This window comes from Ahaetulla prasina, chromosome 1 (genome assembly GCF_028640845.1).
Source record: "Ahaetulla prasina isolate Xishuangbanna chromosome 1, ASM2864084v1, whole genome shotgun sequence".
In the NCBI taxonomy this organism is placed as follows: domain Eukaryota; kingdom Metazoa; phylum Chordata; class Lepidosauria; order Squamata; family Colubridae; genus Ahaetulla; species Ahaetulla prasina.
The window spans coordinates 268,475,142-268,493,782 of NC_080539.1; the positions used below are offsets into that span (position 1 = coordinate 268,475,142).

At 35.4% G+C, this 18,641-nt stretch overlaps 1 protein-coding gene across 1 annotated transcript in view; it reads right to left on the reverse strand.

Annotated features, from left to right (window-relative positions):
• OTOG (otogelin) overlaps positions 1-18,641 on the reverse strand; it is a 103,182-nt gene that overhangs the window by 72,359 nt on the left and 12,182 nt on the right. The window contains exons 8-19 of the mRNA XM_058161526.1: positions 17,553-17,686; positions 16,786-16,892; positions 15,569-15,678; positions 13,376-13,501; positions 12,932-13,040; positions 11,130-11,176; positions 9,742-9,887; positions 6,658-6,790; positions 5,287-5,464; positions 2,750-2,874; positions 1,551-1,763; positions 496-661 (exon numbers count right to left, since the gene is read on the reverse strand). Of these exons, the coding sequence (XP_058017509.1) occupies positions 496-661; positions 1,551-1,763; positions 2,750-2,874; positions 5,287-5,464; positions 6,658-6,790; positions 9,742-9,887; positions 11,130-11,176; positions 12,932-13,040; positions 13,376-13,501; positions 15,569-15,678; positions 16,786-16,892; positions 17,553-17,686 (1,594 nt within the window). The remainder of the gene's footprint in view (positions 1-495; positions 662-1,550; positions 1,764-2,749; positions 2,875-5,286; positions 5,465-6,657; positions 6,791-9,741; positions 9,888-11,129; positions 11,177-12,931; positions 13,041-13,375; positions 13,502-15,568; positions 15,679-16,785; positions 16,893-17,552; positions 17,687-18,641) is intronic.

Below are 18,641 nucleotides of genomic sequence, written 5' to 3' on the forward strand. Positions count from 1 at the left end.
AGTAAAACTTAACTGCAGCATCCTGTTTGGAAAAATCAATCAATATGTTTGCTATTTTCCTACCTATAGAAATGATTTTTTGATGTAACTTAACTGGTATTCACTTTTAAGCAATACAATTACTAGCTAATAAAATCCATGTTATGCCATCATAAAATAAATTATATTTGGGGAATATTTCATTAGAGTTCTAGGAAAGATTTGACTCCTGAGATAATATAATTATTTATGACATTAATGGCTAAATTCTACTAATGCTGCTTGAAGTGGAAAGCAAGAAAAATGAGGGACCACATCTCCAACTTGGCATAGTGCAGGATGTGGAATCATTACTGTCTTTCATGCTCATCACTGCTTTCTGTCAAATTCCTCAATACATTAAAAATTTGTTTTTCAGATCCGTTTATGTGAAAGCTGGAAGTTTTTTTTCTGCTAACTGCTTAGTTCTGAAAACATACAGTTATAAAGAAATATTATCAATACAATTCAACATACTGTGGCACACATCTGTCAGTTTTGATGTTCAGATACATTCCAGAGGGGCAGGTGCAGCCTTCGACACAGTCACCATCACATGCCTCTGGCACGGAGAATGCTCGGCAGCTCCTACCACAGGTAGATACACAAGTACTGTATTCCTTTGTATCTTCACATGAAAGAGCTGCTCAAATGAGAAGAAGAAAACTTCTCATGTTACAAGCCAAATGCGCACACATTGACTGAAAGTAAGATGCTGTTACTAAATATTATGTATGCTTATTCAGAAGTTAGATCCAGCAAATTTAGGTAAAGCACAGGACTTTAGCATAAGAAAGTATTTCATGAGCAATAAATTACATTGCTACATGAATTAAAATCTCATGGTTTATTACATTCAACATTCAGTATAGATTTGAATCATTTTCTTATTTTCTAAATACTTGTTTAGATTTTACGGTGATTTCTACTTAGCTCTCATCTCAAAATAGCAAGAAATCATGCATATATTTTCAGCAGTTACATTCCAATAATTGTTTGACAACAGAATGGCAGGTTCAGATCTCAGAACAGCCTGATTCGAGAATGTTTTGTGATGAACCATTTGGCCTAACCTTAATCTGGGAGACACAATAATGGGTTTGATAGCAACTTGTGGCCTTGAGAACTAAGCTTTCCCAGTTTGGCCATCATAAAAAGTCACCTCCAATACAGAGGCTTTTTTTTCCATTTTAGGAGTAGAGCACTACATGATAAAACATCTTGCATTTACACAAGTCCCATACAACACTTCCAATCACTTTACAGATGAAGGAAGCCTTCATCTTCCTTGCAATCCATGTTTACCATATGGTGATATAACCAATGTAAGAAAGACAGAGGAAGAAATCCTTAACTGCAAGAATTCATAGAAGAGCTCTAGCATAATTTTCTACTGATGCCCACAAGTGTATAGAAACAAGCGAAGAAATTAAGTTCAGATATCTTATCACTTCACAGGATTTAGCCATTCAGTCATGACAAAGCTAAACCCAAGGATAGTTGTTAAATTTGGACATTGAAAAATAACTTACCACATTCTGGGACACTACTCCGGAAATTGATTTCCACTCCAAACCTGTGACACAGATGGGCATAATGGGACAGAGCGGAACACATACAGATCTGCCCACATTTGCAGGTGTCTCTTCTACACTGTTCAAAATAGGGGAGAGGACTCAGATAGGTATAGCATGGGGCAAAGAGTTCTTTGGTAATGATGCTGCAAGCTTCTGTTGCATAAGCAGCTGTCAAAGTAATAAATAGAAATAACCAGGTTTTAGTGTGGGATCCTTTAATTTAAAAGCATTGCAAAGCCTTTTTTTTTATCCTGGGGAACAAAAATGTCTGTTTCAGCTTCTCTGTTAACTAACACCACCATCACTGATGGAATTTGTAGATGTAAATTGTGCTGAATTTTTTCAAGAACTCTTCAATTGCAATCACCCTAAATATTTTCTCCTCCTGTTCTTCATACAGCTCATTCTTTATTCACATTTAGAGCACTGTGAGGATCATACAGCACTAGACATATTGCAGAGATATAAGCTACAGTAGTTCTATCAGATGATTATTTATAAGGAATGCTGAGAATTCTATTTGAGCAATATCTGAAAGGCTGCAAGTTCCCTATCCATTAGGATGACCTGCTTCAACAATTAATCACTGAATGGCTGAATCTACTGCTATTTCCCATAAAAATACTAATAATATTGCAATGCAAATAGTATTACAAAAATGTAACCTCTAAAACTCTATTGTTTTGCTAGAGCTACAACAAGGAAAGATTTTACTCAGGCACCTAATCAGTGTAAGGTGTTTTGCAATTATTATTTTTATTTTCAAGGTACAGTACTTTTTAATGATTTTGGGCAATTTAGTATTCATTTATCTAGCTTAGTCATAGAAGGAAATAAACTGTTCAAGGCCTGAATTACAGCAACACTGAATGCAACAGAAATTAAAAATAAATGGTAATTGTAACTTTTAAAGGAATTTCCATAATGCTGCATAGAGCACTATGAGAAGAGCATTATAAACACTGTCATCTTGTTTTTATAAGAATATTGTGTTAACATATATATTTGGGCCTGGGTTATCTTAGATATTTTCTTAACACATGTGATTGTGTTTAAGGATTAAGTGCCTGCATACAAACATCAGTTTCAGAAACTCAAAATGAACCCTAAACATTAAACATTTTCTCATTGCTACTCTCCATAGTCATACTCACCTGCTTGTAAATGAACATCACATGGATCTATTGATGTACTGTCATACCCAGGACTACAGGATGATGATGTTTTCCAGGAATTTCCAAAAAGCTGAGGTGTAGTTTCTGGCACTCCAACTGGAGATCTTTTTTTATTGATTTTTAGCAAATAATTGGTTTTGAAAATAAGCAGTAACATCAATTAAAAACACATACTTCAATTATTGGATGCATACAGTGACATTAATAGAATGGACAGTGATTCTGGTATCAGGAATCTATAAATCTCCTTATTCTAAACCATTATATAATGTTTTATATTTTAAAAGTACATCCCTACAAAAATATTACTTAATGTATTACCTTTTGTACAGAAAAAGAAAACAGTGTGACAAGTTAAACAATATATCCTCCACATTGAGTTTGCGTGCAAAAATATTTCATTTTATAAAAAGTTAGGCAATCCAATTATAACTAAGCGTGATCTTTCTAAATTTAAATCGAAGGAACTGAAAAATACTAATGTAGCCATTGCTCTAAACAAGTGTTTTTCAACCTTGGCGGCTTTAAGATGAATGGACAAAATCCTCCATGCAGGATGGGGATTACTCAAAGTTGAAGTCTAAGCATCTTAAAGTTCGTAAGGTTCAGAAATACCACTCAAAACTATTTAGAACAAGTTTTTCAAACTATGTTCCAATAGAATCTGAGCATTCTAGTATTCTGTGAAAACCTGATGAGATTCTGTTAGAGGAAAAGTTCACTGAAATAGAGCCAATTTGCTGTCACCAGAGTTTTGTCTTTTAATCAGGAATTGAGAGATTTGTCGGGGGGGAGGACTAACAAGTTCTGTTACCTGAACATTTGAAACTCTTGATCTGGAGGTTCCCAAAACAAAAAATGTTCTGTATTTGAAGAGGTGAGTCAAATATTTAGAAATTTTCAGAATTCTGTATATGAACAATGGCCCAAATATTTAGAATTAAGAAAGGAAAGTCACGTGTAGGACCCTTCTTCATTGCAACAGACTGCATGATAAACCCCAGATTTGCCAAATTGTTGCTGACATGACAAAGTATGAGCTAAGTAATGCCTGTCATCTGTGAGTTGGGAAACTGTTTCACCTTACCTGCAAAACAATTATTAACTATGCTACAATATACTTACTGAGAGCATATAAAATATGCTCTATACTTTGCTTTAGTTTGGCAGTATATCTCCTATTCAGTGCCCATAGCATTATGACAATGGGATTAAAAGCAATTAATACTAGAAGTGGAGAATATTTAGAGTACTAGAGAAAACATGCAAGAAAATCATCTTTTTCTAAGCAACAGCAACTTCGTGAGACACATAATAATAATACTCGATACATGGATAAAAACATTAAAGCCAGTCTAAACATCTGGCTGTTTGTTCAATGAACCGTAACAATCATGAAAAAGCTTAAGTGCTCTGGGACTTTAGAATTCAAACAGAGAAGCACCTGCCACATAATACCAAGTAGGGGTAAGACAAAAAAAAAGTCTGGATAGTGAATGTGGCAGTACCTGAAGACAGAAGTAGAATGACTCAGCAAAAGAAAAAGAAGATAGAACCAATGAAAATAGGTACCTAGGGTGCAATCTAAAAATGGGAATACTACTTGTACATCTTTGGTTGGCATCAACAAAATCACTACTTATCAATCAATACGTAGCTGCAATCAAGCTGCAAAAGGCAGCTTTACTTGGAACAGCTTATGTCCTTTGACTATACCTTTAATACCAATCAAACAACAACATCTGCCTATCCCAGGTCCATAGGAAGGATTTGGTAAATGGATAAAAATGCCAAATCCAGTTTAAATATCTGAGGGACTATGCAACGAACCATAATAATAAGTATACTGAAAAATCATGTCGTTATGGCCTCCTATTATAAATTGGAACAAAAAAGAAGGGCTACTTAAAGTGAATGTATGAAAATATCATTGAAAAAAAAGTCAAAAGTGATCAGGTTAAAATATTGTGGTATTTCCAAATACAGAACAACAACATCTTGTTTTATGACACACCAGATATAACTGTGGCTGAAAGAAGAACAAGTGGGGATAGTAGAAGACAAAGAATTGGAGAAGATCACAAAGTATCAAGATCTGAAAATCAAATTTGAAAGATTATGGCATAAACCATAATTTTTGGCAAGGCACTCAGTGTGCCGATAATCACTATGCTGGTCACAGTGGTTATTGGCACACTGGGTGCCATGCTAAGAAATCTTGAATAGCACTTACAAAATATGTGCACTTACAGAATTTCCATCTGCCAATTACAAAAGGCCATACTGCTTGGATCTGCAATAGGTTGTCAGATAGTATGTCCAGCACCATTTTAACTTTCTTATCACCTAAGACCACCACCCAAAATCACTTCAAATGAATGGCTTACAAATCTGACTATTTCCTTTCTTCTAACAATGATTGAATGATAATCAATTTTTTCTACTTATTAAAAAACTGCACTGGTTAAAAAAAGTTTTTTAGTATTTATGAAAATGTATTTCTAGATTGTACATACAAAAAATCATCCTGAGTATTTCCATTGAAAGTTCCACAGAGGCCAATAGTGTCATCTTTCCATTGAGCATCAGCTTCAAGATAGAGTCTTAAACCTTTCCAGTCATAAAGTATTTGTAATCCAATGTATGATTTAATTTGTAAAAATACAGAGGAAATTTTCCTAATTTCAAAGGAATCTAAAAGACAAAAATAGACGATACGTCAACAGTAACCTCAAATATTCTTGAAATGCTTATTTTATTTTACCCTTTGCTTAAAGCTTGCTAGAGATGGATCTCCATAGACTTCACATTTCAGAAAGTTCACCCTAATTCAAGTTTACACAGACTCTAAGTTCATTTCCAAGTGGATGGCACTGATTGTTCATGGTAATGATGGCCTTAAAGCTAAACCATGGATGCCTCTTCAAATATTTTACATCATTTTGTATGGTGAAGGGATGGAATCATTTACTGTAGTATTGACATTACAGTATTTATATTGAAGGTATATAGAATGTTTCCAAAAATAATTCATTTTACACAAGCTCCTTCAGATTTGAGCTGAAGCCACTTCCTTCACCAGTAAAAATGAAATCTTCCATTTGCGGTTCTTATCTGGGATACAAACAAGGGAATGTAATATAGACTTGAATATAAAACCTTGTAATGAATCCTTGAATATAAAACCATATAAAATATAATCCATCCTTTAAAATAGAGAGGCAACAGCTAACCTAACCAGTGCTGAGAAAATAAGTGCTGTGGCTCAGACTGGTAAGACAGTCTGTTATTAACAGCAGCTGCTTGCAATTACTGCAAGTTCAAGCCCCACCAGGCCCAAGGTTGACTCAGCCTTCCATCCTTTATAAGGTAGGTAAAATGAGGACCCAGATTGTTGGAGGCAATAAGTTGACTTTGTATATAATATACAAATGGATGAAGACTATTGCTTGACATAATGTAAGCCGCCCTGAGTCTTCAGAGAAGGGCGGGATATAAATGCAAATTTTTAAAAAAATGACATGGAATGAGTTATCATAATACTTGCAGATAAGGCCATGCATGGATAACTGAACCCAATTTGGGTGATGAATTTTAGAACCTAAAATTCTCAGTTTATTTGTGAGTATATACAGTATCTCTTTTTCTATCTGAATGATGGTCTATTACTGACTTATTCTGCTGTAATATAGTGATCTATTTCTTCACTTCTCATCTCTGATTCCAGCCAAATAGAGAATTTAGCATAAAAATAGAAAGAAGAAATCTAAAATGCACCAAACAGAGGACCATGAAACTTGTGACTTCCATAGCAAACAACATATAACTAAAATCATAACATGTCCATATTTGTAATGTTATTTTTATTACAATTTGTTCTAACTTACCATCAATATATGGAAGATTAACTTTATATTGATCATGTACCAAAACATCTCCTGAATGGGTCAGAGTTACTTGCCTCCTAAAATCTTGACTGAAAATAAGACTGATTGATTGGATACATGTTCCATCATGATTCTAGAAAGATGATGAAAACAAACAATGCCTTAAAATAAAGTGGAATTTATAGATAATAAAAAGCATTAGAACCACATTAGGAGGGGGGAAGAACTGTCAATCAATGCAGCTCTTGAAACAAAAGTGTTTCATGGACGGGCCAAGGCAAACCTACCACTGCTCATGCTGCTACGTTCTACACAGTTGAAGCTGCTGAGGAGTCTTCAAGGCATTGCCATGTAAAACACATTCCAATAGCTGAACCATGAGGTGACAAGAGTGTGAGTTAATGCTTAGAGGGCTTCCTGATCCACAAAGAAGTGCAGCTAGTACGTCAGATTGTACTGCGCTAAGGCCCGCAGTTGCCATCTGCTCTTTGAACAGGACCTATGAGTCTATGAGGACCCATAGATTCCACATCACTCCTGAATAGGGAAGTGCAAACCTAGAATAATGTTTGCATGCCTGGGGTAAATAAGGCCAGTCAGAAGAGTCATAGGCCACCAGCAAATTTTCTCCTTAATAAACATGGGAATCTGGTATCAGTGTTATACTTAGTTATAAAGGTTGCTGTCATGGCAAAGTAATGTTTGAGTAATTCAAAACAAGCCATGAATGTAATAATGGACATACTGTAGCATTACTGAGAACTATGGAGTACTTTCTAGATACAAATACCTTAACTATAAAATAATTCTAGCCATGTTAACCAACAAAACACAAAAAGCTTCACTTCCTTTTTTTCCTCAGGTTTAGAAAATTTATGAAATTTATACATCTGAACTTTTTAGATTTCCTGGCAATGCACTTTTAAAAATTGATTTAATTTCAAAAAAATATGTTAGCCCAAAACTCTATGCAAGGATTGAAATCATTTTGAGTCCTCTTTTTCAAACAACAATCTCTAGTTGAAATTATGCTCTTAAGTTTTTTTTAAGTATCATTTTTCGTAAATAACTCGAAGCCAAATATTTGAAATTACAGCTTGTGCTTTCACAATTCAGCATGTTGAGTTTCTATTGTAAAAACTCCCTTTTCCCAGAATAATTTAAGCTACCTCAGGTAATTACTCCCTCCAGATCTTATCATTCCATTTTTATACCTTTTTGGTCAACTAGTTAGAAAGTGGTGATAGACATGCTTCACTGGAAAACAGTCTGCTTTATTACATATCCTCAATCTGAAATACACAGTCAAATGATGAAAGGAACTACTGTAGACCCAAATAGTTTTATCTGAAAATCATATGACAGTCTATGAAACACTTTAAAACTATTCAATAAAAAGTGGAATCTAAGAAACCAGATGAACATAAAGGAACAGCACAATATGATTAAACCATCCACCTCAAGTAAATAAGAGAAGCTAAATGAAAACCAATACTATCAAAACCTAACGAGAAGAAAGCTGTGTTCTGTTTCATTTTTTGAAGTCAAGATAATTCCGCTGTTTTATTTTTGAGGAACAGGCTTGACATTTCAAATGTTTATGGTTCTGTTACCAATAAACGCAGTATAAATTTTCTGGTTCTCCTGACAATAAGGGATTTCTCAGGGCTATACTTTAAAGAAGGGGTCCCCAACCCCCGATCTGTGAATCAGCACCGGGCCGTAGCATGCTGGAAACCAGGCCACACATTTAAGCAAAGCCCCATCTGCAGCATGTGAAACCATGCCCCCTCTGGTCCACAGAAAAACCTCTCTCCATGGAACCAGTCCAAAAGATTGGGGGCCACTGCTTAAAGTATTTTTATGATGTGGGGAGGGGGGCCCATATTACCTATTCTTATACTATTTTGCTTCTTCATAGGCCACTTCCAGGTACTATGATCTATGGCAGCTGCTGCTAGTATTGCTATTCTCTTGCATAGAGAGGGCGTGCTCATTATTGTTTTTCCCTATTTCACTCTGCATCTTTTTTTCTTCATAGGTGAACTTTCAGCTGAGCTTGTTTCAGACAAGTGTTTCGCACTCCTTTATTATTTGAGTTATTTATCGAATTTTTATGCCTTCATCTTGTGATTCAAGGCAATACTGAGCAGATATCCATATCTGCAATCTGGCAGCATACAGTAATGGCCAAAATTGTGGAAACTTTTTGAGAAAAGTGTATTTTTGAGATTTGATGGCTAATAACACCGTATTTTTTGGAGTTTCAAGATAATCATACTCCACTGCTGGAATAGCCTGGGAATAGCTCAGACCTTAACCCAATTGAAAATCTACGGAGCCGACTGAAGAAACTTGTTAGTCAGAAGCGACCCACCAATAAAACCCAGTTAATAGAAGCAATCATTCAATCTTGGTTTCACATTATAACAGCTGAAGAACTAAAAGACTTGGTTCACTCCATGGGAAGATGTTGTAAGGCCATAATTCACGCTAAAGGTTACCCAACTAAGTATTAACCGATGTGATAATTTTTGTATAGCTCATTGTTTCTACTTGTTTTACTTTTCTTCTTTATACTGTAACTGCTATTCTAATAGCAAATCCTTCATAAAAGTTATTGCATTACATTCTTGCTTAAATTATCTTTCCATTGATATATAATTTTATGGTACCACTACAAAAAAAAACCTGGTTTTATTAGCTAGTTTTAGAAAATACATTTTTTCCAAAAAGTTTACACAGTTTTGGCCATTTCTGTAATCAGCAGTTAACATTATTTTAAATACCTGCCTCGACTTGCTCACTCCCGCCTTCCAGGCTAAGAAGGGCAAATAATGTTTATTTTTCCCACTAGCAAGTGATGTTTGGTAGAAGGTGAATCAACGTCAGAAAAATCCACCACTTCTTTCTTTAATTTGTCCCGCATTCAATCCATATGGCATACCATGCCTGTGTCTTTAGAATGGAACCTCTGTATTAGATCCAAAGATCAACGTTCAATCAGAAAGCATCAAGAGATGTATTCCTCAGAAAAATGACTTAATTTTTAAGCCATCAGCATGCTGGCTTTTATCAGCTCACCTGTCCACAAGGAGCATTTTGTAGAGTCACAGCAAATTTGTCAGAGACACGACTTTTTGCCAAGATATACTGGCAGGGTGCTTGAAAAGTAAACTTGCGCCCATCAAATGTCATGAAGTGAATATCTCCTGAAACTGAGCACTGAGCTGGGAACAAAGAATGAAAAATAGAAAGGATTTTTTCCCCAATATGCTACAAGAATGTTTTGTGATGTTGTATTTGATATTAAATGCTGAATGGTATCAAGACAACCATACAAGGATTACAAAGATAAATAAAACAACTGTCTTGCTTATGTTACAGCCCTTTCATCTTTTTAAAACTGATTATTTCCTTTAAGAACCTGTTTCAGGGTCATAGCACACATTTGAAGAGATCTCATCCTCCCTCACCTGGCCTAAGAAACAAACATGCAAAAAAGCAATTGTCTATCCCTATTTATTATATGAGTAAAATAAACCTTAAGGAACCAGTTTGGTGCAGTGATGAACACATGAGGCTAGAAATGAGAAGGAGGCTATGAGTTCTAATTCCTCCTTAAGCACAAAGGCTGCTGGGTGGCTTTAGACCAGTCACTCTCTCTCAGCCCTAGGAAGGAGGCAATGGCAAACCATTTTTGAAAAACTTGCCAAGAAAACAGCAGGGGCTTGTCCAAACAATCTGAGATGATTGAACGAAAGAATGCATACATGCACACATATTATTTTTATGCTGAATTTCTGTGTGGGAGATAGTTCACTACCCCGTTTCTCCCAAAATAAGACATCCCCTGATAATAAGCCCAATCAGGTTTTTGAGCATATGGCAATAAGGCCAAGCACTTATTTCAGGGTTCAAAAAAATATAAGACAGGGTCTGATTTTCGGGGAAACACAGTATTTAGTCTATGTGAAAGATATCTATGTCCATATTCTTAATAGAGTGTTGGATCTTCTTTTAGGGGAATGATCTAAGCCCATTCCTTGGCAGTTTTCCAGAATTAAAGCATTAAATTGAAGGGATTTTTTTTAATCCACAGCACAATTATATTTGGAAAATGAGGCATTAAGAAATAATGCACAAAGAAAAGGTTAAATAGGCTTTAAAAGGCTTGATTGGTTTGTTTTTAAGTTGGAAGATCTGACCATGGCTATTTTATATCATTGGGCTCTACATATTCTTACTGAGCAATGAAATGATGGTACATGAATTGAATGGAAATTGAATGGAGCTAAACTGCAGACTTAGACATGATGCTCATAAGTAGATAGCTACAGCAGTCAAAGAGGCAGTCAGAAACAAATACTAATTTACAATAATAGGGTGGCAGCTGAGAAAACCTGCAAAAATGTCACCATTAATATTCCAAGCTAGAAAGGTTTGTATGAATTATCGAAAAACTGATGTACCTGGACAGGTAAGATTAGTGCAAATCCATTTTCCTCCAGAACATGTACTGAAAGAGAAAAAGATTTGAGACTTGAGAAAGCAGCTATAAACTATATACTGAAAGCCTCATATATTGAACTATATTTATGGCTCAATATTGAATCGAGCCATAAAACATCAGAAACCAAAGCTGAACCAGGATTTCTGGTTGAGTTTATGCTATAAATCTCAGAAAACAATTTACTCTAGGGAAACACTAATGGAAATAAATAGGAGATGTTTTCATATTCACCAAATATATTGTGGTATTTATGGATTCCTTGTTTGCAATCCGATTAAAGGAAGAGGTTACACATGCTTGGGACAAGAACAAGAATGAATTTCTTTTGTCACAAAGTGTTCAAAATAAAGCATATTACATCATAGATATGTTAATATGTTGTTTTTAATGAGAGATAAAGTTTCTTTCAAAGACTACTCTTCAAGTGTGCAATTTAGGCATCAAACTGAATAACAATATAAATAACAAATCATGATATTTAGATAAATGTATAAGAAAAATACAATTTTAAATTCATGCATACAGAATACAATTATTTATAACATAATCTGCCAAGCAATCTTGAATATTTCCACAGCAGACCCTACAGTCTGTAAAAACTCGCTTTGTATGTTTGCAACGTAAAAATGCTCAGCACTGGTGATTTTGTGTAGTGTATATTATTAAAAATTAAGAATTACCCAACTTTTAGCTGAGACAATTGGTGGGATTACCAATCTGTTCCTCGTTCCGAAGCTCTCTTGCATTTTTTTTCTATATTCAAGAAATGTGGCTGCTTCTCTTCTGTTCATAATAATAAATTCAACAACTTTCTCTTGGATGAAAGAGAATATTCAAATGACCCTATGCTTTAAGATACATTCTTAGCAGGGGTGAAATGCTCTGAAATCTGCTACCAGTTTGCTTTATGTGCACATGCATGGTGCGCGCCAAATGCACGCTGCATGCCAAAATGTGCTTTGCGCACATGTGCACCACAGGCACTACCACGCAGCACTGAAAAAGAAGGATTAAGAAGCCTTTTCTGAGTCGGTAAAGGTAAGTAGAACAGCAAGGGGGGGAACAGCTGTGCTGCACGATTCTCTAGAAAGCAGGAAATCCTGCTTTCTAGTGAATGTAAATCGTGCAGCGCAGCTAATCATTGGAAATACTGGTTCACCCGAACTGGTAGCATTTTTTTTTACTACCTGTTTGCCTGAACCGGTAGCATTTTTTATTACTGGTTCAGGCAAACCAGTACAAACCGGTAGCATTTCACCCGATTCTTAGTATGTACTATATCTGTATATTAAGGAGCTTGACTTCTATGAAATTCAAAAACTTTCTACATTCTTGAAAGGAGAATGTACCACTTAGTGAGCTTTGTATGTTTCTATACAGAGGACTGCAAGTGCTATCATTCCAAAAGTGGAAGCATTCTATTTTGGCTTCTTAAAATACTATTGGGGGGGGGGGGTAAGAAAGCACAATACAGGAAAATTACCCTAAGATACTATAGGGAAAAACATCCCTGGTTTTGTTATATACTATGTTATAAATGTTACTTTCAAGCTTTTCCCAAAGAATAATTTTTTGAGAGTCAGGGTAAGCTAAAATTTCCAATGCTCTGGAATTCTGCTAAATGTTTATGCAAACAAACTCCTTTATCTTGAAAATGTAATTTACAAACCCATATGACTTTAACAACTATTTGTCTAACAGTAATATATTTCGTGAATGAAGTTAGCAAAACATGCATAGAATTTTCAGGAAGTTATTTACCAGTTATTGCATTCCTCTTGAACAACTGCACCAGTCCTGTGGATAGTTCCATGGTAATCACAAGGGCAGTCAATTGGCCTTACACATAATCTGTCTTCATAAATAAGGCCTAGAATGTATATTCAACAGTAGGCAGAAAATTATGAAGTCATGTGATTGGTAACAATATATTTTGACTGCATAGTATTTTTAAAAATTCCTTCACAATGCCCAATATTATTATTTAGCACTAAGGTTCTGCAAAATGTTTTAAATATGAACAATTTCAAACACACAGAGCATTAGATTATTCCTAGAATTCCCTTAGGTTGATTTCATTTATCCCGATAACAATTTACAATTTCACTAACAACATTAACTTGGGTGGCAAGCTCTTGAAATATAGCTTTTTAGCTATTCTGCTGTAGCTTTGGAAGAATGCCACCCACGCAATAGCCATATTACCATCGGGGCAATAGCATCCATCAACACAGGGAAGTTCACTGTCAACACAGTGAGTTTTTTGGCGACAGGAAAATGGGCAACAGTCAATGCATTCATTGTAGACAAGATGCTCCTCGCATTTAACAACTGCAAAACAGAAGACATAGAGAATGTTACCTGATTTATGCAATTGTTTCAGTTTCATTTAAGAAAAGTGTTCTGTTCAAAGGTTTATGCCTCTATAAATCCATTAAGGCTTTAATGTCTCTTGAGAATTTTTTTTTATTGAATGCATTTTTGGTTTTAAAAATGATATGTTATTTTCCTTTTCCATCCCTGCAACCAATCATAGATGTAGGTTTTATTTTGTATCTAAAATGCTTTCCAAAACTACAGCTGAACAAAATATAAAGTCATTTGCCTAACATTTGAAACAATATCTGCAAGATACTACAGACTTGTGCAAAAAGAAGTCCATAAGACTTTTCTTTTGCACAACACACAGTAATTGTATCTTCCTTCTGTGTGCCTCCTGTAATCCCATAATTTAAATTATTTGTAATCTTACAGTCTGGGTGTGCAAGAAGAAGGATTGTTGAATGGAGCTAAGGATAATAGATACAAGAATCTCACTGTCCCAGATGTCCTTGTGCACTGCTTCTGGGCAGCTGATATGATGGAAGGAAATAGATAAGATATATATGATATATAAGCACTGAACACTTCAGCAGAACATTGACTTCCTACTTTTGGGGGGAATGAAAATCATTCAATTCTGAGTGGCTCAAGGTTGATCAGCCTTCCATCTTTTCCAAGACTGGTAAAATGAGGACCCAGATTGTTGGGCGCAATATACTGACTCTTTAAACCGCTTAAAGAGGGTTGTAAAACACTATGAAACGATATACAAGGCTAAGTGCTATTGACAGGATCAATGTCTTTTTCCTAACTTGATATTATATTAGGAAATACTGTATAAAGTTTCTGATCTGGTATACAAATTTTATTTATTTCTCTACATGCAGAAATGTGGTTCTCGCTAGTTTTTATGCTATTAATTTATTTATTTTTATTTATTTTGTCAAGCATGTATTTTATGACAGATACAAGTGTAAACATAATTATGAAAACATGAAAAGGATATGAATAAAAGAAAACATTACGACAGGGACGGTAGGCATGCTGGTGCGCTTATGCATGCCCCTTACAGACCTCTTAGGAATGGGGTGAGGTGTACAGTAGACAATCTAAGATTAAAGTTTTGGGGAAGAAACCGCAGAGTCAGATAGTGCATTCCAGAAATTGACAACTCTGTTACTGAAGTTGTATTTTGTGCAGTCTAGTTTGGATTGGTTTACCATGAGTTTGTATCTATTGTGTGCTCTTGTATTGTTTTGGTTGAAGCTGAAGTATTCATTGGCTGGTAGGACATTGTAGCAGATATTTTATGTACTATGCTTAAGTCAGACCGAAGACGGCGAAGTTCTCAGTTGTCTAAACCCAAAATGTCAAGTCTGGTGGCATAAGGTATTTTGTTCTGTATTTTGCGAGCAGAGGAGTGGAGGACTCTTGTGAAATATCTCTGGACTCGTTCAATTGTATTAATGAAGAAATTCATCTAATCCTTACCATTCTCTGTTAGTAAATGTAGCAATTTAAAAGTCAGGATTGCTGCCACCAATAGCCTCCCAGCGACCTGTGCGCTCCCATAGGGAAGGCCTCCTCAGGGTACCGTCAATCAAACAATGTCGATTGGCGATGCCCAGGGGGAGGGCCTTCTCCGTGGGGGCTCCTGCCCTCTGGAATGAGCTGCCTCCGGGGATACGTCAACTCCCCGATCTCCGGACCTTTCGACGCGAGCTTAAGACCTTCTTGTTTTATCGTGCAGGACTGGCCTAACATATTTTAAATGTGGGTTTATATTTTGGTTTTATCACTGTTTTATTCGTTTTGGCCTAATTTGAATTTAGATTTTTAAAATGTTTTTAATTTTTATAACTCTGTTTTATTTGGCTGTAAACTGCCCTGAGCCCTTCGGGAGAAAGGTGGCATATAAATTAAATTAATAAAATAAATAAATAAATATTATAAACTTAGTGAAAGCTGAACTGATTAAGAACATGAAAACAAATTGCCGGGGGCGGGGGAGCAGAGAGAGAAAAATATAGGAAACTACAGAGACTGCAAAATATTCTGAAAACCTTCAATGCCTACCACATTGCTCAAAATGAGCCCGCCATTCATGGAGTGGTTTTCCTGCTTGAGCACAAGTCCTTGCATATTCGGTTAATGCACGACACCAAGTGGTATTATCAATGCCTGACCTTAAAAACAAAACATTACTATATTTTTATACAAGAGCAGTATGGTAATATTAATAGTATTGTTATTAAAAATCCAGAGATATTATTAATAATAGTATGCATTATTTTATTATTATTTTGAGCAATGCACAAAATGAAAACAATATATTATAAAAGCAATGTTGTAGTGTTTTGGGGAAGATATTCAGAATAATTCATAACACCTAAATTTAGATAAAGTGGCTTTAAAAATAAAGGCAAAGTTTTCCCCTATCCAATCGTGTCTGACTCTAGGGCAGTGCTCATCTCCATTTCTTAGCCAAGAGAGCCAGCATTATCCAAAGACCCTTTCTGTGGTCATGCAAGAGTATTCACCAAGGTTCATGGAACACTGTTATCTTCCCACCAAAGTGGTACCTATTTATCTACTCACATTTGCACGCTTTTGAACTGCTAGGCTAGCAGGAGCTGAAGCAAGCAACAGGAGCTCACCCCATCACATGGCGCTCGCATCTCAAACTCAAGCTGACAAGCTCAGCATCTTTAACTGCTGAGCCACAGCCGCCCTCATGTGGCTTTTAAAAAATAAAATTAAAATAAATTAATCTAAATTCACAGTTCCAAATGGCACACTAAACTGCAGGTAACTTAAAACAGAAATTTCAGATCTGGTCTGAAATAAAATTTAAGAGACAAAGCTGTGAGTAACAACTACTTCTGGAAGCTTAAGCTCATTATTATAGAACTAAACCAAGATTTAATTTTAAATCAGTATGTAATCAGATAACAAGAATTCAAAATACATAAATTTAGATCAACAATTGTATCAATTTGCTCCATTTTCACTCAATTCTATGGGAATGTACAAATGAATATCACTCTACAACAACTAGAAAAGAACCAGGTAGGAATTAAATACTTGGCCAAGATAAATCCTGCTATGTATACATACTATGTCATCTTGAACATATTGAGAACTTGCTTCTAGAGATCATAATGATGTGTAAGATATGAATAGTGTAAGAACTGGAGGTAATAATATAATAAATAGACCCATGTGCGTTCATGAGCTTTTTTGGATCTTAGCTACCCACTCCTAACTCTGGACTTCAAAAAATGGATACTTACATGCATAAATCATTCGTGCAACTGGCCATGAAAGGAAATGGGCTCACAAATTCATGACATTCTTTAAAAGGGGACCAGAGCAATACACTGCATAATGTGTATGTCCTCTGAAAAGAGAAAAAAAAATACAGAAAAGTTGTTTTAAACAGTACCAAAATAAAAAACAGAAAAACAACTCGGGAAGTTCAGACTGCTCCGAGAGCTTTTGATACAGTTCTACAGAGGAATTACAGAGTCTGTCATTTGTACATCTCTAACTGTCTGGTTTGATATTGCAACCAAACAGGACAAGTACTAACTCCAATGGACAGGTAAGACTGCAGAACGAACAACTGCAACAGCCTGCTTTCTATAGAAGACCTGTATATTACACATGCCAGAAAGACGGCTGAGAAATATCTATAGACCCCTCACATCCTGGACATAAACTGTTCCAACTCCTCCCCTCACAACAGCATGCCAAAACTACTAGACACAGATACATTTTTTCCCCTCATGCCATCAATCTGCTGAACATAGTCTAAAACTTGGGTTTTCTTTGCAAAAATCCAATAACCATTTCACCATACTTCACTGATTGCTCCTATGACACTTCCAGCATTTATAAAATCTTCTAGACCACAGGATTTCTCAACACTAAGTCAACTATGAAATATATATATAAGTCAGTACAGCAGATTTATATAATAAAAGGGCAATGATTATAGCTGAATAGACCAAAAGGTTTCACATTTATAACTAAATCTTAGTTTGTGTTGAATACCTACTTGCAAAAATGGATCAGTTCGAGTCAAACAGGGTGGTTCATAGCTAAATGATGTGCCCCAGGAACGGATATTCTCCTGGGGAGGATTTTCTCTCCAGCTTTCCACAAATTCTTCAATGTCTTCTGTAATTTTTCCTAGGGGGCGGAAAAACACAAATGCATTGCCTAAGGCAGGAAGTTCGCTTTGTTATCATTGTTTTCTTTCACAATTTCCATCTAAGTTCTCAAGTAATGTTAAATTAGTTCTAATTAGTTCTGAAATGAATCGATCTTCAGCCATCTAGCCATTAACACCCTGCTTTCTAATGGAATCATTGTACATACAGTATACTAAACAGGTTCTTAGTATACTGTAAAAGTTCAAATGCTTTCACTACTATTGATAGAACAGTATTGTAACATATACTGGAAATTTTCACTGAGAATAATGTTAGTGTTTCTTGTATGGATTTTAAAATTTCTTTTTGCATTAGTCAGCTCTAGAGATTTTCAACCATTCTGTGTGGGCATTTAACAATCAAGGGATGAGTCTCTAATCAACAAAGTATATACATGCAAATACATAGAAAATGCATAATGTGTAGGACATACAGTACTAGTTATGATCCCATAACATAAGCAATTTGCCTGTACAGGCTGCAGGGAAGGGTGGCATGAGAAATTTTCTGCATATACTTCGGAAGGAAAATTTTTTGAGTATAATAGAGGGTATCATTATTTTTCTCCCTTATTTGACTTATTACAAGAGCCCTGACCTTCCAGTTACTATCCATTCTTCCATATAATGAAATCTGTATTTATGACTCAAAATAGGCCAGGCTATTCAATTCAAAAATATCTTGCTGATTACAATATTGCCTTTACTTAACTCCTAAACTACATTAAAAATAGTTTAGTTCTAATGTTCATGTGTCTTAAATATTCCATGCATGTAAAACTAGAACAATCTTATAGATACATCTTTTTTTTCTACATTCAGTTTCATAGTAAAATATCTCATACTGAGCTGCCCAAAGTAAAATTATCCTTAAATGTTTGGATTTGACTTAAACCATTTATTAATTCTAATCTGTATTTTATTTACATTTCA